Source organism: Neophocaena asiaeorientalis, unplaced genomic scaffold (assembly GCF_003031525.2).
Source record: "Neophocaena asiaeorientalis asiaeorientalis breed wild unplaced genomic scaffold, Neophocaena_asiaeorientalis_V1.1 scaffold496, whole genome shotgun sequence".
In the NCBI taxonomy this organism is placed as follows: domain Eukaryota; kingdom Metazoa; phylum Chordata; class Mammalia; order Artiodactyla; family Phocoenidae; genus Neophocaena; species Neophocaena asiaeorientalis.
The window spans coordinates 572700-594852 of record NW_020174375.1 but is presented as its reverse complement, the minus strand read 5'-3'; the positions used below and the strand labels follow the sequence as shown (position 1 = coordinate 594852).

General features: G+C 37.8%; 1 protein-coding gene across 3 annotated transcripts in view; it reads right to left on the bottom strand.

Moving 5' to 3' along the window:
* The window catches only part of RSPO2 (R-spondin 2), a 158026-nt gene that overhangs the window by 58889 nt on the left and 76984 nt on the right, over positions 1–22153 (bottom strand). For all 3 annotated transcript variants that reach the window (XM_024756328.1, XM_024756327.1, XM_024756330.1), the window contains one exon: positions 579–722. In XM_024756328.1, the coding sequence (XP_024612096.1) occupies positions 579–722 (144 nt within the window). The remainder of the gene's footprint in view (positions 1–578; positions 723–22153) is intronic.

Sequence of the window (22153 nt, the reverse complement as noted above, 5' to 3'; positions counted from 1 at the left end):
ACAGCATATATATGTATATTAAATTATGCATTCTACATATCTAAATTTAGTAAAAGTAAAATTGTTTTAATGTACTTTGCAACATTCAGTCAATCATCAACAAAGTACATTTGGCACAAAAAATCTCTTCCCAATTGAATTTTTTTTTATACAAATGGCTAAGCAAGAAGCTCCATAATTAATACACATAACAATAGTGATAGACTAGCTAACCACATGGCACTGCTTGAAAATCTTGTTTTCCTTCTAAACAAAATGTTTTTCTCTAATGGTTACTAATAATTTTATTAAGATAATTAAGAAATTGATGTATTACATAGATAATAAAAACATTATTCTCAGCATTTAAGTGGTTTAACTTAGATGTAAAACTAACAAATTTTGAAGCAAAATGTAATATATGATACTGCCTAACAGCATAAAGTCAGCAAAGAACTTAAATAATTTTCAGTTCTAATAAATAACAAGAGAACCGATTTGTTTCTATGATGAATACATCCAGCATGCATTTTTTTCCCCCAAGAAACGGGTGTTAAAATAAAAGTTGAAGTTTGAAAGTTACATGGAAAACTACTCACCCACACATTCCATGGTTTCATCTAATGGTGCAAAACCATCTGGACATTCCTCAAAGCAGCGGCCTCTATGCAAATAAAAGCCTACTTTGCACTTGGTACAAAAGTCTTTGCTAAAGCAAGAATCACAGTTTTCTATTCTGCATCCTAAAAACAATTTTAAAGAGAAAGAGAAAATTTCAGTCAAAAATTTACTGGTTTTGCAAATAAAACTCTCACAAACTCACCGGTTAGCTCAATTGGAATTCTAGTGGTCAGAGAAATATGTGTTCAACTCATTTGTTTCCTCATGCCATCTCCTTCTAAATCACTCCTACCTCTTCCAACAGCTCACCACATCAATAGGCTAAGACAAAATTCCAGCCCGGGGCCCTAGGCAGCATGAGACCCTTCAGAAATTTTTGCAACTCCAAATGGGATTAAAACGAAGGATTAAAAAGAAAAACACTTCCCCTACAAATTACATTGCTGGTGGGATTGAAATCTGTTCTGCTCTTCCAAAGACCTACTATGAAAAACACAATGGGAACACTCTAATCAGTATATTCTGTTCCAAGACAGTAAGTTAAAATTCTGTTTAATGCATTTACTTTCATCAGAGGGTGTCTTAACTAGGAGGGGTACTTTAAGTCATTTTTTGGAAAACCCATAATACATTTCCTTAGTGCTCACAACAGTCCATCAGGGTAAGCAGTGGTACCCCTATTTTGCAAATAAGGAAACTGAGACTTAAGTCACAAAGCTGGTAATGGCTGAGTTGGTTCTGCAAGCCCCCAAATGGACTGCCTTCTAAATCTGTTCTCTTTTCTCTATAACACGCTAACTGAATTTCGTTGGAAACAGTTGGTGAAAGAGAAATGCTTTCAGTTCTGCTAGGTGTGGTTTTGAATCCCAGCTCTGCCCTTACCAGCTATGTGACTCTGAATGGCTACATGCCTCTCTGAGCCTCTATTTCCTTCTGTATAAAACAGGGATGTCACTGACTTTACAAGGTTATTGTGAGGATCTACAATAATATATGTAAATTGACTAGCTCATAATCGGTAGTCTGCAGATAGAAGCACCAGTGAATTAGAAACAGAAACATGTATTTTTCCACTAAACCATTCACATTACAAGGTGTAAAAAGAAGCAATAATTTACGGGCTTGTATTCTAGGTCAGATTCCCCTGTATTTGAGGAACAGCTGGGCCAGAGGTAATTGGTTTGTAGGGGTGAAAATAAATAAACTCTAAACTACTCTTCAAGGAGAAGGAAGGAAAGGTCGGAGAATTGGTTAATTGAAAGGAAAGGTTTTCAACAGATTACAGTACATTATTACTTGTAACAGATTTAACTGATGGCAATTAACAGCACATAAAGCTCTATGAAAACTCCCTGGCAACGCTTTTATTCTTTTAACAAGCCTCTGAGTGCCAGTACTATATTTGGTGATTTAACGATTCAGAAAAGCTTTAAAAACTAGTTTCCACAACCGAAGATATAATTGAATAAAAAATATAACCAAAACATGAAATCATTGAATATCAAAAATTTGAAAATTGAGAAGATAAAGCCAGAATACAAACACTAAAAAAGTTTGTTAAAATAGATTACATTATAACTAATGACAGTTTCTAGACTTATAAAAAGAAAACGGCAATCCTCACCTTTCAAGCTGGAGTCTAAACATGTCTGCATGTATTAAGTGACCACCATGAAGCAGCTAATTCTTCTAAAATGTTACCCAAATTTACAATTGGAAAACCAACTATGTGTGGGTGAAAGTCCATAGTCAAATTACACTATTGCTCTTTCAGGGGAGGATGGTGGACACAGAAGAATGGTTTATCACCCTATAAAATGTTCATTTGCAGCCTTAAATGCTGTAACCTATATTTTTATAAAACGGTGGTCTATCGTTGGTCAGTAGCTTCTTAATCATGGTCAAAATACATGACCATCATGTCCACAAATTGTTGGTTTTCTTGCTACATTTTTCGAAAAAGCAAGCAGCCCTTCCTGTTAGCAGAATTATTTTCCAAGAAATAATGATAAACATTCCAAAGGATAAAACAGAACTAAAGGGTGAAGAGAACAAAGCATTTATATATATATTTTTAAAAAGGACTATACATTTCATAAGTCAATTGTTATGTATAAGATCTGATTGTTTTTTGTTTTTTTTTTTTTAACATGGCCTGCACCTATGAGCTTTTAGGCCAAAAAGTTATAGCAATAAGCATTTGGAAATAATTTTACAAGGTCCTTTCCTGATCTTTATTGTTACTTGTAGCTCCCTTTCCTCATTTCATTCCATGCTCCTAAACCTGTTCACAGAATGTGGAATTTCTGAAATACCTATCATTCACTCTAAAGTCCCTTAGGACTTCTTCAGGCATAAATCTGACTAGAAGAAAGCTTAATTATTTGTCCTCAAATTTCAGTACAATAAAAATCTGATGAATTCAAATTATAAAATACTACAACCCTGAAAAAGCACAAGGTGAATTATAAGCAATGACTGAGAATAAGCTGTGAGCCCCATCATTAAATGAAAAATGGCAAGTTGCAGGATATACAGAGTATGATGCAATAAAACCACATATACACGTGTCTGTGTACATATATGAAGTAGCTTGAGAAGTTAATTTGGGAAGGGGAAATAGCGGAATTTTGAAATGTTAAAAATTATACTTCTGAGTCATATGACTCTTTTTAATTGTAATGTATTTGTGTATTAAAAGTAAAAGAGAAGAAGATATTTCAATATACATTTGTGACCTACTTAAATATACAGAAAATGCCACTGTATTTACATTCTAAAAGAAATTCTTCTGATTTTTAAACAGGCAAGAATGAATAAAGGAATGTTATCCCATCCCAGTTTTTTTTCAGATTTGGGAGCATGAGGTTATACCCCTTCTATGATAATGCTGAACCTGCCTTAGCCTTCAAAATAGTCATTTGACCATCTCTTACCAGTGTCCTTTGCTTTCATATGTTCAATGGTGCTTTCCAAATCATTAGGGGAAAAGTTAAACATTTTTTTATTCATTGAAGCATTTAAATAAAAGCTTTGATTGGCGCAAAGCTGTAACGACGTCAGAAGCTCCACTGATCTTCCTGGTCTCCGTCACTCTTCGCCACAACGTGAAACCAAAGCAGGCCGCCCACATACTTAGCAGCCTGAACTGACACAATGCGTTTACTCACAAACACCTTTGAGCCGAAAGGTTTCTTGTTTGCTTGTTTGTTTTTTTGCGGTACGCGGGCCTCTCACTGTCGTGGCCTCTCCCGTTGCGGAGCACAGCCTCCGGACGCGCAGGCTCAGCGGCCATGGCTCACGGGCCCAGCCGCTCCGCGGCATGTGGGATCCTCCAGGACCGGCGCACGAACCCGTGTGCCCTGCATCGGCAAGCGGAGTCTCAACCACTGCGCCACCAGGGAAGCCCGAGCCGAAAGCTTTTTAAAGCTAACAGCGGCATAAAATCAACTACACTGCCAGTCTGCTTCTTTTCAGGGATTCACATCAATTCTACTAACTCATTTTTTCATACAAAAGTAAAACAGGGCTTCCCTGGTGGCGCAGTGGTTGAGAGTCCGCCTGCTGATGCAGGGCACACGGGTTCGTGCCCCGGTCTGGGAAGATCCCACATGGGGCGGAGCGGCTGGGCCCGTGAGCCTAAAAAAAGTAAAACATTCTCATTACGAATAAAAATTCAAAACAGTACAGAAGGTTTAAAGGAAAAGATAGAAAGTCTTCCTCACCCGATGACCCATCGGGCCTACTCCCCAGAAATAGCCACTGTATTAACACTTCAGGAAAATCTTTATGTCCATTTTATAAATAAATGAGTTTTAAAACACCAATGGGATCATTCAACAGACTGAAAAACTTTGCAAAACTTTATACTGACTAAGAAAACGGGTATATCAAACTTTACTAAACACGGGTCTTGTCTCTAGAAACCTGGGCTTTAAGTCCTTGTTCAGAAATACAAGACCCTGTTTTATCCAATTTACATGCTTCTAAATTATAGTGTCTCCTCAAAACTGTAATCCGCCAAGTGAGGGCTGCCGGTATCGGTTTAAGTAAAATTATTGTCCAAGTAAAACTGTGTCCAAATGCAAGCTGATGGGGCTGTCATTTGGCAAGGGAGGCTTGCTCTGGCCAAGAAACAGAAAAGTAGCCTGGGTACCCTTTCTGTCCTTCCACAGTAGCCATACCAGCTCCATTGTAACATTTCTCAAATTATACTCTAGTTCAGTTCAACAGCTCATTCCAAACATCCTCCAAAAATTGAGTATGTGCCAGGTTTTGTGCCATTTTATGAGAACATAAAATTGTAACACCCATTCCCTGTCCTGGAGGTGGAAAAGCCAAAGAGGGGGGGCCACGTGGCACTTTCAGGGCATTGCAACATAGCATAGGAGATAGTAGAAGCATGTGCTGGGTACATTAGAGGCAGAGAAGATCCATTTCCGTTCTGCCATTACAAACTTTTTTTTTTTTCCAAGCTCTGAATTCCTTGTTTCTAACACAGTGCTGGACACATGGTTGAGTTTTAGCGCTTGCCAAGTGAATGCCATTTAAAAACTCAATTCCTTTATATTTAAAATCTCATTTGAATGCTTAATATGAGATTGTTTCATATGCACTGTAAATATCTTTAATATAAAAAGAAAATCTATGGTTGCTGGTAAAGGACTACAAATCTTATTGGAGGAACAAATAGTCCAACACCTGAAAACAATTATAATGGAGAACGCAAATATTGATGTGTGGCAGGTCATGTGTGCTATGGAATTTGGAACCTCCACTGAGCAGGTTTGAGAGAGACAGAGGGGAGAGCAGAGTCCTGGGAGGGCGACTCCTCCATCGTAACACAACGGCGATGGTTCACGTATGCATGACACCCGATGAAGAGGGGCCGGAATGAACTGGACGTTAGATGGATGACGTGGCTACTCGGCTTTAGATGGCTGTGGGTGGAGAATTTCACCTCTTGTTTTATTCAGTTTCAAAAAAGGAGGTAAAATTACAAATTATTTGTGGTTTAAGTATTTAAGTAACAATTAAAATGAACAAAAATGAAGTAAAGTTCAAATTAGGCCTTGGTCTGACTAGCAGTAAGAGGTCCCCATAGATTACACATGAGAATAACGTGATCAAAATGGTATCTGGTTTGTTCCCTCATTTTGGCAGATAACAGCCCCTCGGGGCCAGGCACCATGATGATAGCTAGAGGGACAGATGAAGAAGCAAAGTTCCTGCACTGCAGGATATTCTGTCTACTAATAGGAAAGGTACCCAGGCAGGCAACAAGGTAATAATGTAACTACGCTAAAGTCTATACAGTGAACAGGGGAGAGGGTATTTTCAGGAAATTAAGCTACCTGAAAGCAGGGATAGAGGGGGGGTAAGGAAAACCACTGAGAGCCTCATGCTCTAAGAGCTAACAGTCATGGGAAAAGGAGTTACAGTGAATCAACAGAACCAACAAACTGGGCGGAGGAGAAGACGAGCTGAGAGAAGAGAAAGATCCAGTTATCCCCCTCCCCTGCCTCTTCCTTTGGTGCCGAAGCTCTCAGGGCCTTGAGACACCGAGAGTTTTATTTATCTCCCCAGCAAAATCTAGACGACAAAAACCACCTCTTATTTGAATATCTCAGAGCGGCTAATAATATAAACAAAAAAATGAAAAGCTTAAATGAAAAACAGAGAAAAAGCAACCTCTGTTCAACCCAACTGTGAACATGTAATTCTATAGGTTACAATCAATTATTAGAGGAAGGAAAGAATCAGTGAGGTAGAGAGGACCTCAGACACACACTGAGGAATCTGTTATTTCTTGGGCACCAGGGCTGTGGGCTGCAGGCTCCTCAGCACATTGTGAATATCCAACCGCTTATTGTTCTCTAATTGCCCTTTCGTGTCAGCTTCCTGGCACCTCCTTCAGAACGTGGCATACACACCCATGGTGGGCGGCTGGGGGGAGATTTAGTCTTCAGTTAGCAGTTGCAAGGATCAAAGAGCATCAAGTCAACCCCTGGAAAACCCTAGAGGTTTCTTGGCTCAGTGTATACTAACATCTGAACAGATATTAAAGGGACAGGTTGTTCCAAAAGACATTTGAAATTAGACTTTTAGCAGTTTTTTCACATGGAAAGTACTAGACTGTGCAACTTCATATGAGGTTTCTTAAAATTGTTTAAATATTTTTAGGCCTCTAACAACTTCAAATACTGCTGTTTAACATTCCTTCTCAAAACTTGCAATGGTTTATAAATAGCCCTAAATAAAGTTTTTAAGCTTTATGTTACACAAATCATGCCTTTCTAATGTGTACTATTGCCGTAATCCCATTAGAGTAGGGGCTGATGAAAACTTATGACCTAAAATCTAAAATTACATTTTTTCTAGTAGGGTCTAGTTACATGCAGCTCATCAGAAGCTTCATTATATTTCAACCTAAAGAAAATAAAGGACAGATTCAGAGGTTTCAGGACTCAGTGTTTCATCCTTACAACTGAGCTATTTGAATGATGATGCAGTAAACCAGCATTAATTTCACTAAATTAAGAGAAGATCCAGGGGAGAAGTCTGTGTAAAACCCACCAGAGTGGATTTAAATAAAGATTGCCTTTATTAGCTAGGAGAGTTAGCATAGAGTGAAATGCAACTGTGTCAAGTGCAGAACAGGACATTTCAAACAAGAGCCAAGGCAGGGAATAAGTACTATGCTAAGAATATAGTGGCCTTTCAGATAGTACAGTGGTGAGCGGGTCTGAGGTTACAATCTTGGCTCCCTTACTGTTGTGTGACCATCAGCAAGTCAGTAGAGCTATCTTTGCCTCACCTTTAAAAAGGAGGTAACATCAGGCCCTAACTCAGAGTTGAGAGAAGTCAGAGGTTTAAAAGAGGCAAAGATCTCAGCATAATATCTGAGAAGAGAACGTGGGCTATTATGAGTATAAAAATTTGCCAACTAGGATAGTCCAAGATGGCGGATGGAAGGAAGTTCAAATAAGGTACCAAGACACTGTATGTATATGGGTATATGTATGTATAATTATTTTAATTCTATATCCTATACATTCATATAATAAATTTTAATTACATACATATGTGTGTATATGTATACATATATATATATACATACATACATAATGTACTACTTAAATGAAAGGCATTATCCAAAGACCACTGTCTACAGTAAACATAGTAGCTTTACCCTTGTTTAGGTCATATGGCTAAACAAACTGAATACAATCATTTGTTGAGTACCTACATGGAAAGTCATCTACTTCAAACATTCAGAGCCAGGATTTAGGAAAACTGAGATCTAAATGCAAGTCTGAATTGGGGGTGGGGGGGGGCGGGAAATTACATGCTCTTTGTGCCCTACTTCCTTCCCCATCAGATAGGAGGAGAAAATATCTGACTTACCTATATCATATCTTTGTTCAGAGTATCAAATTAAAGATGAGAACAAAAAGAAAAGGTTAAAAGGTACCACATAACGTGTATTACTTTCTAGAGCCAAATAAGCGTAACCTTCAACAAATACTGCGTCAAACATGCAGCACCCACTTCCAAGCACTATAAAGATGCTCAATTTATGAAGTGCACTAAACATGGTCCATCATGGCCGTTAGGGCAGTGACCACAAGGATGGGAAAAATCATGGCCTGGGAGTAATTTTAATTCTCAAATTGCAGTTAGGTAGGATGAATGGACTCAATCCAGAAATGTACACATTGCTTTTCAGATAATTATAGAATTCTGTTTTATATGCCCAAAGTGCCCTTTATTTCAACTTCACAGGATAGATATGCTATCAAAAATTGTTTCCTCCTGATTTATTTTAACTTAAAGTGTTACAACACTTCTTAAAAAAAAAAACCCTCAAATTTGTAAAATATGTTGCTGGGAGCTTCACTGTGACATCTATTTTAAAAATTATATCTTGCCCACCCACACAAAGAAATCTGAAGAAACATTGAGGCTTGTGTAAAATCATGTGATCAAATAATAAGGAACTATAAAAATGTTGGCTTCGTTTCTCATATGTTCAAGTGATGGACATTTGAAATCATTCTCAAAACAACTGAAATTAAAACTTGGACACGTTTGCTGGGAATACAAAGCTAGGTGTTTAAAGGGCTATTTTCCCCCCATCTAAAGCGGATGAGAGAGAAGGACAACGACCTCAGAATAAAATAGGAAAGAAATGTGACAGTAATGAAAAAAGTTAAAAAAAAATTATAAACCAAATTAATATCTCTTATCAGATTTTAAATTCCTACCAGTAGCAGATCTCTCATCTTGGTTACTCCTTGTGCTTTTCCTTTTTTGGTAAGTTGTCACCCTTTCATATTAAGGTGGAACCAAGGCAGGTTAATAAATTTCAGACCTAAGAAAGACTTAGTTGAATTTTTCCAAATGTTGGAAAATGCAAACCTCTCCACCCAACTAACAGAAAAGCATATTAAGCTAATATATGTCTTGCCCTCCGCTCAACTTCCATCCAAGGAAAACAAGGAGACTCTCTGAATCCCTTCACCCTCCAAATAGGCAAGAGCAGGAACAGGCAAACTTTTCCTGTAAAAGGCCAGATAGAAAGTATTTTAGGTTTTGTGGGCTACACCGTCTCTGTCTAAACCACTCACCTCTGTTGCAGAACAAAAGCACCCACAGACAGTATGTAGGTGATTAAGCATGACTGCCTTCCAATAAAAATTTATTCACGAGCCCTGAAACTTAAAGTTAGTATCATTTTTGTGCGTCATAAAATACTATTCTTCTTGAATTTTTCCAACCAATGAAAAATTTGAAAGCTATTCTCACCTCAAGGGTCCTACCAAAAAGGTGACAGGACTGATTTTGCCACTGGTCATAGTATGTTGACTATGATGCCTAGAGAATGATGGAAATCCATGGAGTACATTGAAGGAAAAAAGAAAAGAATTTCATTTTTAAAACACCAAATGGTAGCATTAAACTTAGAGAGGCATAGTGATGTCTTATACACACCATCTGGCAGTGTGTGTAAGACAAATATCAGATGAATTTGAGGACTCTGAAATTATTTCAACATAGGGATAATATTACTTCAATGTTTTTCACAGTATATTGATAAATAAAAAAGGGTGACTCCTTATCAGTTAGTAATAGGTCAAAATTCCACCCTATTTTAATAAGCTTTTAATTTCTTGATTATGTGTGGCATTGACTTGTCAGCGAAGGGGTTGACCGAAGAGAAAAAAATAATTTTACAAAATAATGTTTTGGCTAAAACCTGCATCATGTTTATACCTAGTCCTATGGTCTGATATCTTTACCCAGCTCTATTTGTGAAGGTAGCTTTGATGATAAAAGTAGATACAGCCTTCACTGTGCCATGTAGTGGCAGGCAACACTTAGGCTGGTAAGTGGACTTCTCAGAACTTCTGTTATCTGCTCTGTAAAAAGGGATAATACTATCTCCCTCATAGGACTGTCAGCAACAAATGAGAGAATGTACAGGAAAGCACTTTAAAAACTGAAGTGCAAAATAGATGCCTTACTTGGACAAAGGGAAACAGAGCACAAGGTAGTATCTGCCTTTAACAGAGAATGATGCTGTCAAACTTGGGTCTATCCTGAAATAATAGGCTCATTCAAGAGAGCTACCAAACCCACAAGAAAATTAAATGTAAGCTTGAAAAAGATTTCCTCTATTAAATATCCGAACAGACTTTTAACATTCCAAATATTAGTATCATCATTTAAAATTTTTAAATATTTTATAAGTAGTATTGAAAATCACATAGCCATGTTTACCACAGGGAGGAAAATATACATCCTGGCTCTTAGGATATCTATTTGATATAATTTTGTCATCCAGATCAAATAGCAAGAAAGAGTACCCTTTGAGTTTTCTCTAGCAGTTACCTAATACAATTAAAAAAAGGTCTATCTTGCAACAAGTAGTCGTGGCATTGCTCCCTAGACCAGTATATTAAGCATCTGCAGTGTGAAGGTGAATAACTGTAACTGAAGTTGTTAACAGTATCTCCAATCTGCCCTACATCTTAAATCCTTGATAGTTTAACCATACCGGTGCTTCAAATCATAATGCTCAAACTAAGATTGCTCGACTGCAGCTGCATGAGGACCTCTGTGATCTTTCAAAAACACAAGTTAGTCATGTCATTTTCTTGCTTTAAAATTTTTCAATGGCTCCCTTTCACTTCCAGAATCAGTTCAAACCCTCGATTTTCAAACACAAGATCCTTCTTGATAGACATACCCATCTACTATCCTCACTTCATCACCTGTACCTTTCACCCCAGCCATGAAGTTTCCTTAAAGCGCCCCATAATTTCCCAGCACCCAGACACCCGAGACAATAATTCTTCTCATAGTTGTTAATAACTCTGTTCATTATAATCACCCTATTAAATGGAGAGAGCCCATGAAAAAGAGCGTGTCTTATTCTCTTCAGTATTCACAGGGTATGGGTACTTGACACAACAGATGACAACAGATGTATCTACTGAATAACTAACTAATATTAAATCTCTTTCAGGTTAGAATAAACACTGAAACAGAGTTCACCTTGTTTGTTTAAAACAAAAACACTTAAATTATAAAAATCTCCATTTCCAAATTAGGCACCAATTTATTATAAACTACACTGAAGCGCTTATGTCTCATTTTTTGTCTTTCTGTAAGTCATAAAAGTATGCATATTCCTGTAAACCAAGTAGAGATAAGGGTTGGAAGGAGAGATTGAACACAGCAGAAACTAGACTTTAAAGTTCATATAAAGTCACAAAGAGATCAATATTAAAGAAGTGAAGAGCCAATAGCAGATAATACTGTGTTACCCAGTATTTTCTTAACAGATACTCTTGAGAATTATTATAACTAGAAGGTTATTATTCCAGCGTCTGTTATGTATTTGTCTAAGCTTGTAAACCTAGTTAGTGCAAAAGCTCAAATCACAGCTCAGAGTTCCTTCCAATTCAGTGCTCTTTTATTTTTTTTTATTTATTTTTTTATAAAGTTATTTATTTATTTTGGCTGTGTTGGGTCTTCATTGCTGTGCACGAGCTTTCTCTAGTTGCGGTGAGTGGGGGCTACTCTTCGTTCAGGTGCACGGGCATCTCATTGCGGTGGCTTCTATTGTTGTGGAGCATGGGCTCTAGGCATGCGGGCTTCAGTACTTGTGGCTCGTGGGCTCTAGAGCACAGGCTCAGTAGTTGTGGCGCGTGGGCTTAGTTGCTCAGTGGCATGTGGGATCTTCCCGGGCCAGGGATCGAACCCATGTCCCCTGTATTGGCAGGCAGATTCTCAACCACTGTCACCAGTGAAGTCCTCAGTGTTCTCTTAAAGTGATTTTCCACAAATTGATTTCTCTCTTTAGAAAACCAAATGTCTTGCAATCCTTAATGGGATTTAAACAGTTAAACTGACCATTCATTTAAAAAATAGTCAAAGAAACTCTGAGATTTTTCTAATATTCAGGTTTATAACTGTGCATAATAGTTTTGTCTACATCACATGGTTTATTTTTAAGGAACAGTATAATGAAAAGAATATTCCATTGGAGTCAGCAACTCAGACACTTAGGCCACCCTGCTACTGACAAATTGTATGACTTTGGGGAAGCACTTCCTTCATAAGCCTCAATATGCACATTTGTTGGGGTTGGGTGGAGAGGCAGAGAAGAAACAGAATCAATTAGGTTTCTTCCAGATCTATGTGTACAGTTTTTAATTAGTTTAAGAGAACTTCTACATGCCTCACAGAGGCCTTGTAGGGTTGTGAACACACACACACACACACACACAGGTTGGTCAGTGAAAGTGTTTACTAATTGAACGAAACATCTCCTTTAAAAACTATTTGAAATATGCTGTTATTACTTGCTTTCTTCAGCACAGTGCAATAAGCTATTGATTACCTTTATCTGAACTCTGTTTACAGACTGAAAAGATAGGAAATAGTTCACATTATATCCAATTTAAATTAACAGAAAAGAATTCACAGCTAACATCATGTTCAATGGTGAAAAGCAGAAAGCATTTTCTCTAAATATCAGGAACAAGACAAGGATGTCCACTCTCGCCACTTTTATTCAACATAGTTTTGGAAGTCCTAGCCACAGCAATCAGAGAAGAAAAAGAAATAAAACGAATCCAAGTTGGAAAAGAAGAAGTAAAACTGTCACTATTTGTAGATGACTTCATACTATACATAGAAAATCCTACAGATGCTACTACAGAAAACTACTAGAGCTCATCCATGAATTCGGTAAAGTTGCAGGACACAAAATTAATACACAAAAATCTGTCACATTTCCATACCCTAACAACAAAAGATCAGAAAGAGGAATTAAGGAAACAATCCCATTTACCATTGCATCAAAAAGAATAAAATACCTAGGAATAAACTTACCTAAGGAGGCAAAAGACCTGTACTCTGAAAGCTATAAGATGCTGATGAAAGACGTCAAAGATGATACAAACAGATGGAAAGATATACCATGTTCTTGGATTGGAAGAATCAGTATTGTCAAAATTACTGTACCACCAAGGTAATCTACAGATTCAATGCAATCCCTATCAAATTACCAATGGCATTTTTCACAGAACTAGAATAAAACATTTTTTAATTTGTATGCAAACACAAAAGACCCCAAATAGCCAAAAGAATCTTGAGAAAGGAAAACGGTGCTGGAGGAATCAGGATCCCTGCCTTCAGACTATACTACAAAGCTACAGTATTTGAAATATGGTACTGGGGGAGGGATGGAGTGGGAGTTTGGGGTTAGCAGATGCAAACGAGTATATATAGAATGGATAAACAACAGCACAGGGAACTATATTCAATATCCTGTGATAAACCATAATGGAAAAGGATATAAAAAAGAATGTATATATGTATAACTAAATCACTTTGCTATACAACAAAAATTAACATAACATTGTAAGTCGACTATACTTCAAAAAATATAGTATGGTACTGGCACAAAAACAGAAATATAGATCAATGGAACAGGATAGAAAGCCCAGAAGTAAACCCACACACCTAAGGTCAATTAATCTATGACAAAGGAGGCAAGAATATACAGTGAAGAAAAGACAACCTCTTCAGTAAGTGGTGCTGGGAAAACTGGACAGCTACATGTAAAAGAACGAAATTAGAACATTCCCTAACACCGCACACAAAAATAAACTCAAAATGGATTAAGGACCTCAATGTAAGGCCAGATACTATAAAACTCTTAGAGGAAAACATAAGCAGAACATTCTTTGACATAAAGCACAGCAATATCTTTTAAATCCATCTCCTAGAGTAATGGAAATAAAAATAAACAAATGAGACCTAATTAAACTTAAAAGCCTTTGCACAGCAAAGGAAACCATAAACAAAATGAAAAGACAACCTACAGAATGGGAGAAAATATTTGCAAATGATGCAACCGACAAGGGATTAACCTCTAAAATATAAAAAACTCATACCACTCAATATCAGAAAAAGCAAACAACCCAATCAAAAAATGAGAAGACCTAAATAGACATTTCTCCCAAAAAAGACATACAGATGGCCAAAAAGCACAAGAAAAGATGCTCAACATTACTAATTATTAGAGATATGCAAATCAAAACTACAATGAGGTATTACCTCACACTGATCAGAATGGCCATCACTGAACAGTCTACAAACAATAAATGCTGGAGAGGGTGTGGAGAAAAAAGAACCCTCCTACACTGTTGGTGGGAATTTAAATTGGTACAACTGCTATGAAGAACAGTATGGAGGTTCGTTTAAAAACTAAAAATAGAGCTACCATATAATCCCGCAATCCCACTCCTGGGCATATATCTGGAGAAAACCATAATTTAAAAAGATACATGCACCCCAGTGTTCACATAAGCGCTATTTACAACAACCAAGACATGGAAACAACCTAAATGTCCATAGAAAGATGAATGGATAAAAAAGATGTGGTATAAGGATTTCCCTGGTGGCACAGTGGTTAAGACTCCACACTCCCAATGCAGGGGGCCCTGGTTCGATCCCCGGTCAGGTAACTAGATCCCACATGCATGCTACAACTAAGAGGTCACATGCCACAACTAAGGGGCCCACCTGCCACAACTAAGGAGTCCACCTACCACAACTAAGACCCACATGCAACCAAATAAATAAAGTTTTTTTAAGTATGAATGGTAGCAAATATTAAAACAAAAAAGATGTGGTATACTTATACAATGGAATATAAATCAGCCATAAAAAAAGAATGAAATAATGCCATTTTCAGCAACATGGATGGACCTAGAGATTATCAAACTAAGTGAAGTAAGCCAGACAGAGAAAGACAAGTACATGATATTGCTTATATGTAGAATCTAAAAAAGTGATACAAATGAAATTATAAACAGAAATAGACCCACAAACATAGAAAACAAACCTGTGATTACCAAAGGGGAAAGGGAGGGGAAGGATAAATTAGGAATTTGGGATTACCATATACACACTACTGTATATAAAACAGATAACCAACAAGGACCTACTGTTAGGGTTAGCACAGGGAACTATACTCAATATTTTGGAATAACCTATAAGGGAAAAGAATCTGAAAAAAATAGATATATATGTACATATAGCTAAATCACTTTGCTGTACACCTGAAACTAAACACTGTAAATCAACTATACTTCAATAAAGACTTATGTATCATTCACACACAAAAAAATTTAATAGAAAAGAATCACCCAATTATCCTCATTATCATCAATGCTGGCTCATTAAAACAATTGAAAAGGGCTGTCACTTGGTCAATAGTAACCTACCAGGTTGCTCCATTATACCACCACCTTCCTAGATAATCATGTTTAGCATTTCATCAAGAAATTTGTTTCTTTATCTTTAAATGATTTTAAATGCTAAAAGTAGTCAATATAAATGTCTTCATAAAACGCAAAAATAGTTTCAACTTTTAGCTTGCCTGTTCCACAAATTTATAAAGTGACCCCTCTTTCAAACAAATTGAAAAGAATTCCAGGAAGCATATAGCCCAGGAACAATGAACATGGGTTGTCAGCAGACACACGTTCCAGTATCAACTCCACTACCAGATTTTGAACAAGTGATTTAACTTCTCTAGGACTCAGTTTACTTGCTTCTCACAGTCATGTATCTACTTCATAAGTGGTTGAAAAGACTTAACCAGAAGGAAAGTGCTAAATAAGTCTTCATTATTACTAGTAAGCACATGGTGTCTTTCACAGAAGAGCAGCCAGCGTTACTGAGCCCTCCCTCTTACTCTCAGAGACTCCAGCCACCTGGGATATGTCAATCATCCAATTCATATATATTGAGCCCCTATTAGAACGCCAAGTTCTTGACTAGCTGACCTCAGCCAATTAAACTGTGGAGCAGGTGAGACCAAGCTTTTAGATGCAATCCCCTAAAACTAAAATCAGTTGGCAAATGTTTTATCCCAGTCATAGGTGCATCAAAATATAGCCAGCTCTCTTGCAGAGATGGCTTTTATTGAGAAGAAAGCATAAGAATCGAGAGACTCAGCAGGTAATCACATCTCAATTGTCTTCTGATAAGGGGACAAGAGGGCCATGGTCTGTGGTCCCTCTAAGGAACTATTCTTTAACCTTATCAAGTTCTGGTCAGGTTATTAACTGGCTAGGAGCAGCTCTTTCAATGTCAAGCCACTTTAGGACAATAAGCTTTCTCCAGCAGGCAGCAACTTGTTAACCTTCTGTAGAATGGCCCCCAAGGCAAGGTCCCTCTTCAGGGAAGAAAGCAGCTCAGGAAAGTACTCTTTCAAAGAATGCCAATTGAAAGTGAAGACCTTACCCTCCCCTCTCCAAAAAAAAGACAGATTCTAAAACTTATCTAATAATGTGATTTTTGTTATTTTCTTTTCTCCAAGAGAAGCAGAAAGGTATGGTTAAAGAAACACAGGAATTAGACTCAGCTCAGCTTCATACTGTGTATCCTTGGGTAGGCTTCTGAACCATTCTGAGCTTATCTTTTCAATGGTAAAATGCAAATATTTATCTGCGACACAGAATTGTTAAGAGAATATTGGAATAGCCATTCCCACCCAGAGTTTGAGAAGAGGGGCTAGGCTGGAATAACAAAAAGTGATTTCTGAAGGCATTCAGAATCCCAGAATGTTAGAGCAATGATTTCATAGACTCTCTTAGTTTTTACAGATAAGGACACTGGGGCTCAGAAAATGAGGCTCACCCATTGTCAAAGAGTAAGTTAGAATACCTGATTGATCTCCATTCTTGAGCCAGCTGTAGACAAAGCCAACAGAAGGCCCCTCTCTGCCTGAGTAGTCACCATGATCCTGCTTTTCTGTCAGTTAACACTCCCCCGCTCTTCCCTTCAAAGTCTGGTCCAAAATAAAGGTTTACAATGCTTCTACTCATGTAGAAGCCAATTTCAATCAGAATCTTTTGTCAAAACTTTATCCACAAAATCAAAACATAAGGGAATTCGATTCTAAAATATCAAGACACAGTTATAAATTAGAATACCATATGTGCCAGAATACCTGGAATCTTAGAGAATTAGGAAGAGGGAGTTATGAGAAAGTAAAGGAGGCAGAAAAGGGGTCAGCAGAGAGTTGGAAGCATTAGAAGCCTGACCTGACAGCCAGTGTATTCTACCATGGTCAACTTAGTAGAGTCCATATCAGATATATGATTACTGATTTTGATATTGATAATTAATGAGGGACGTGGGGGAAAATACACATTTCCTCACAATATCCTAATATGCTTAGAGGATATTAAGATGTGTCTTTTACTAAAGGCAAAGCCTTGTACTCCCGAATTAGCGACAGATAGAGACAACATAATTATTACACTGTAGCACCGATTCCCCGAGTGTAGTCTCTGAGCCAGCCATGGCAGCATTACCTCGAAACTTGCTAAAAAGGCAAGTTCTAGGGCACCACTTCCGACCTACCAAATCAGAAACTCTAGGGGAGGACCCGGCAATCAGTGTCTTTACAGATGACTCTGATGCAGCCTTCCGTTTAAGAACCACCTCACTTTACTCCCTTGCTGCCACTAGAGAACATTCTAAAACAAGTGTCTGCCCAGCTTAGGGATTCTCTATCCTCATCTTCCAGGATTCCACTCTCAAACCTTATGTGCCAACTCTCAGCTGACTACGAATGTCCTTTTTCCTCTTGCTCTTACTCACCCTACTCCTCCCTTTGGGATCATTTCAGATAATAATATACTCTCTAGAAAATCTTAAGACTCACCCATCTCCAAGTGCACATTAGCTGACATCCACGGGTTCCCTGAGTACCCAGTGCATCGCTGTCACAATTCTTACCACATTGTATTCCCTTGCATTATTTTCTAAAAACACACATTTGCCCCTGCATAGTGCGAGAAAGGTATGCATTAAGTGTTTGCTACATTTATACACTTTATTAAGCAGTCTAAACTATCGCCCAAATTATAGTATGCCCTCTCTTTCCTCACCAGATAAATACATACTATTAGCACCGAGCAGACTACCCAAGTGCCCCCTTCATGATCACGCTTCCTTGACTGTAGTGCAACCTCTACTCCAAAATAAAGAATACGATAGGCTCCTTCAACGATCCCTAATCCATTTGCTAGTTTGCTAAAGATCAAACCTAAAGTAAAATAGCTCTAACACAATACATGATTTAGAACTGAACACAGGCTCCGGACGCACAGGCTCAGTGGCCATGGCTCACGGGCCCAGCCGCTCCGCGGCGTCTTCCCAGACAGGGGCACAAACCCGCGTGCCCTGCATTGGCAGGCGGACTCTCAACCACTACGCCACCAGGGAAGCCTTCTGGTTTCTTTTAAGTGTAATCAGAATAGTCCCTAAATTTGAATATTATTTTTAGTTGGAGCAGTAACAATCATTTATCATCTCCAGGTTTCCCATCAAGGTCTCATCACTGGCACTTTCACACATCACGCTCATCCATTTCCTCTGGACCCCCTAACTCTTCACTACTGACCTAGCTACCCAGGCTAGATGGTGAAGGAAGGAGAGAATATAATTAAGTTACACAATTTCCATACCATTTCCAACAGTCATGAAAGACTGTTCTCACTTAAACACTAACCTCTCCCTTCTCTTACCTCTCTTATAATTATGTGACACACCAACCCCATTTGCCTGTGTGCTTCAGCAGCAGCTTAGGTAATGGTGCTATATATTACTGTTGTCTAATTCCGTATCGGTTTCACATGCAACCCAACTGTGTATTCAGTCAATTTGTAAGTATCTCCTAAATAAAGACATTCTTTAGTTTTATTTTACTTCTCCTGTAATCCCACAAATACTGAGGTTACATCAACATATTTGTTAGAGGTCTGCATCTTCACAGATCTTTAAACAATTATAAAGACTTTATGGTACTCAGAGTAATTATATAGGTCCTCTTATTTGTAGTTCACAATTATCCAGATTTGATTTAAAACATCTTAAACATATTTCTGTTAACTCTAAATACCTTGATCTTTTTTCAAATGCATCTTCACACTGCATGATTCAAGAATGGCAGGGGCTTCCAAAAGGACTCAAACTTGACATGCAGTAATTCTTTAAAAACACCTAAACACTGATCTTGGGGTTCACAAATTCAGGGATGGTTATACTTAACTTTGAATTTTCTTATACCTTCAAAATTCCTAGTTTTTAAACCTATGTCTTTTCATTTCAAAAACAAATTATAGTATTCTCCTGGCCCGAAAGATATTTCTCACAAAGTGCCAAAACAAGGGCAGAATCATAAAATATAGCAGAGTGAAAACAAAAGTAGCAAGTTCACTGGATACAGAACTGCAAAATTTCATTTCCATATTTTGCTTGCAAATGAGTTTTAAAAATATACTGCCTCTGGCAAGACAATTATATATTATTTTCTTATACATAAAAAATTTTACTAGTCCATTTTCTTTCACTTCAGCCTATTTTTGATCCCCTTCCTTTTACATGAATTAAACAAAAACCTTGACTAACATGAGGTAGATACTTTATAGATTGCTGATTAAACAATTGTTTAATGTCCAAGGCTAATTTCCTCAGTTAGGTTTTGGATCCTATGTTCTTCTGTCTCTTTAATGATTTTGTTGCCTTAATCATCCCTCTCTTTCTCCACTTCAACTGGCTATTTCCCATTCAAGTCTCCCTCCATCTTACACACACACACACACACACACACACACACACACACACACACACATGATTTTCTAATTTGTGAGCCTTCTAGCTATCATCAGATACTCTTTTGCAACAAGCTTAGCAGGGAAGGGAAAGAGAAGGAGGGTCTACAGTCACCTGGCTGCTTCCCTAAGACTCAATGTACTCCCTGAAACCGTAGCAATCAGGACAGCACTCCAACATTAACAATGAAACAACTCCCATCGAGGTCAACAACTCTTGTTTAAACAGTACAACTTTGACATTGACCCCTTGATACTTCAAGTCTTCCTACTTGCTTCTGGGACATCATTCTCTAATTTTCTATTTTCCTGCTGATTCTGTCATGGCCTCTGCCACAGGCTTTTCTTTCCTGTGGCAGAGGAAAGAAAATGTAAAATGTCCCCATTCTTCAGGTTTCAATCCTCAGAACTCTTTCTCTCTCAGTTGATATTCTTTTCTTCTTCTCAATAATTCCGTTCAGATCTCCCTTGACAGCTCCAGACCCTTACATCTAACTGCTTATTGGGTATCTTCCTCCCCAGGATGTCTCATACTTCCTCAAGCTCAACATGCCCCAAACCAACCATTCTCCACCATCATGATCTTTCTCTCCAGCAAATATGCTCTTCTTCCTATATTTTGTACCTTGATAAATTCTACTCTCCAGCTCTCAAGTCAAAATCGTAAGAGTAATCTTAATTTCTCCCTTCACTTTTGGCTAACATCCTCCAATTGGTTATGAAGTCCTATTGATTCTTCCTCAATATCTCTCTCCACTCCTCCATTTCCACTATAACTATCTTAGGTCATTTATTCATTCAAATAGTTACTGAGCACCCAGTATGTGTCAGACACTATTCTGCATAACAAGAGCCTGAACAGTACAGGCTCAAAATCCCTTCCGTCTTGGAACTTGTGTTCTAGTGGGAGAGGTGAACAAAACAGATAAGTAAAATATGCAGTGTGTTAGTCAACCATAAGTGCTAAGGAAAGAAGGGAGGGAAGGAATGAGTGAAGGAGGGAGCAAAGAAGAGAGGGAGGGATAAAGAAGAGAAGGAAAAAAGGAAATATTGGAATAGAGAAGGTTAAAATTTATATAGATTGGCCAGGGAGGGTCTAGTGAGGATACAGCTGTTTTCATTTTTTTTTTTTTTTACCCAGAATATTGATCTTGCTGCCTTCATTGCAGACTCCCCTCTGGCCCATCTTCCATGCAGCTAAAAGAAAAATATTTCCCAAAACCGTAACCTTTATCATTCCCTTACTTGTAATGCTTCGTTGACTACTTGTGGCTTTCAGGATGTTTCTACTACCTAAATTTCACACACAAGGTCTGCAGTGACCTAGCCCCCACCAACCTAACTAGTTTTTTAGTTTTCTGATTTTACAGTGGAACTGCACTCAACCACCTGCATCTTACTTCACAAGGAATGATTTTTTTGTGCATCTCCATACCTTTCCATGTGTTTTTTTTTCCTTTTTTCTACCTATAATACTTAATCCTAATAATTCTGCAAACACCCACAGCTTTTTTTTAAGTGGCAGCTCCTTCATTGCTGAAATCCACCCAACCATTAGAAAGTGCGTTTTACTTAGTTGGTAACTTCATCCATAAAATAGAAACACCATAATCTACTTTCCACACTTATTTGAAAAATAAAATGAGAAAAAGTACATCTAATAGAGTAGCTGGCACAGAATGGAAGCTAAATAGTTAGCAGCATTTACCACATAATACACTTTACTTAACTATCTGTCTTTCCACCTAGGCCAGGCTTTCTCAACCTCAAAACTACTGACATTTCGGGCCAGATAATTCTTTGCTGCAGGAGGCTGTCCTCTGCACTGTAGAACGTTGAGTGGTACCCATGGCCTTTGTCTACCAGATACCAGTAGCACACCTCCGCTTGTATTAACCAAAATGTCTCCAAACACTACTAAAGTGTTCCCTAATGGGCAAAATCACCCCTGGTAGAATTTCACTGCACTATGCCATAAGCAACTCAAGGACAGAAACTAGTCATTACTCATTATTGTATCTCCAGGTATCTAGTACCAAAGTCAGCACATAGTAGGTGTTCAATAAATGCACATCAGTAAAAACCACAATCCTGCCATCTAGCACCATAGATTAATTTTACCTATTTTCGAAAAGTATGTAAATATTATTTTATAGCCTCTTTCACCCAATGTTATATTGTGAGATTTATTTATGACGCTTCATGTTGCAGTAGTTCATCTCTACTTCTATATATACTTTTTAAAATACTCTATTGTTTGGACATTTGAGTTTTTTCCAATTTGTAGCTAGTATGATTAGTGTCATCATGAATAATCTTTTATATGGTTTTGGTTACAAGTC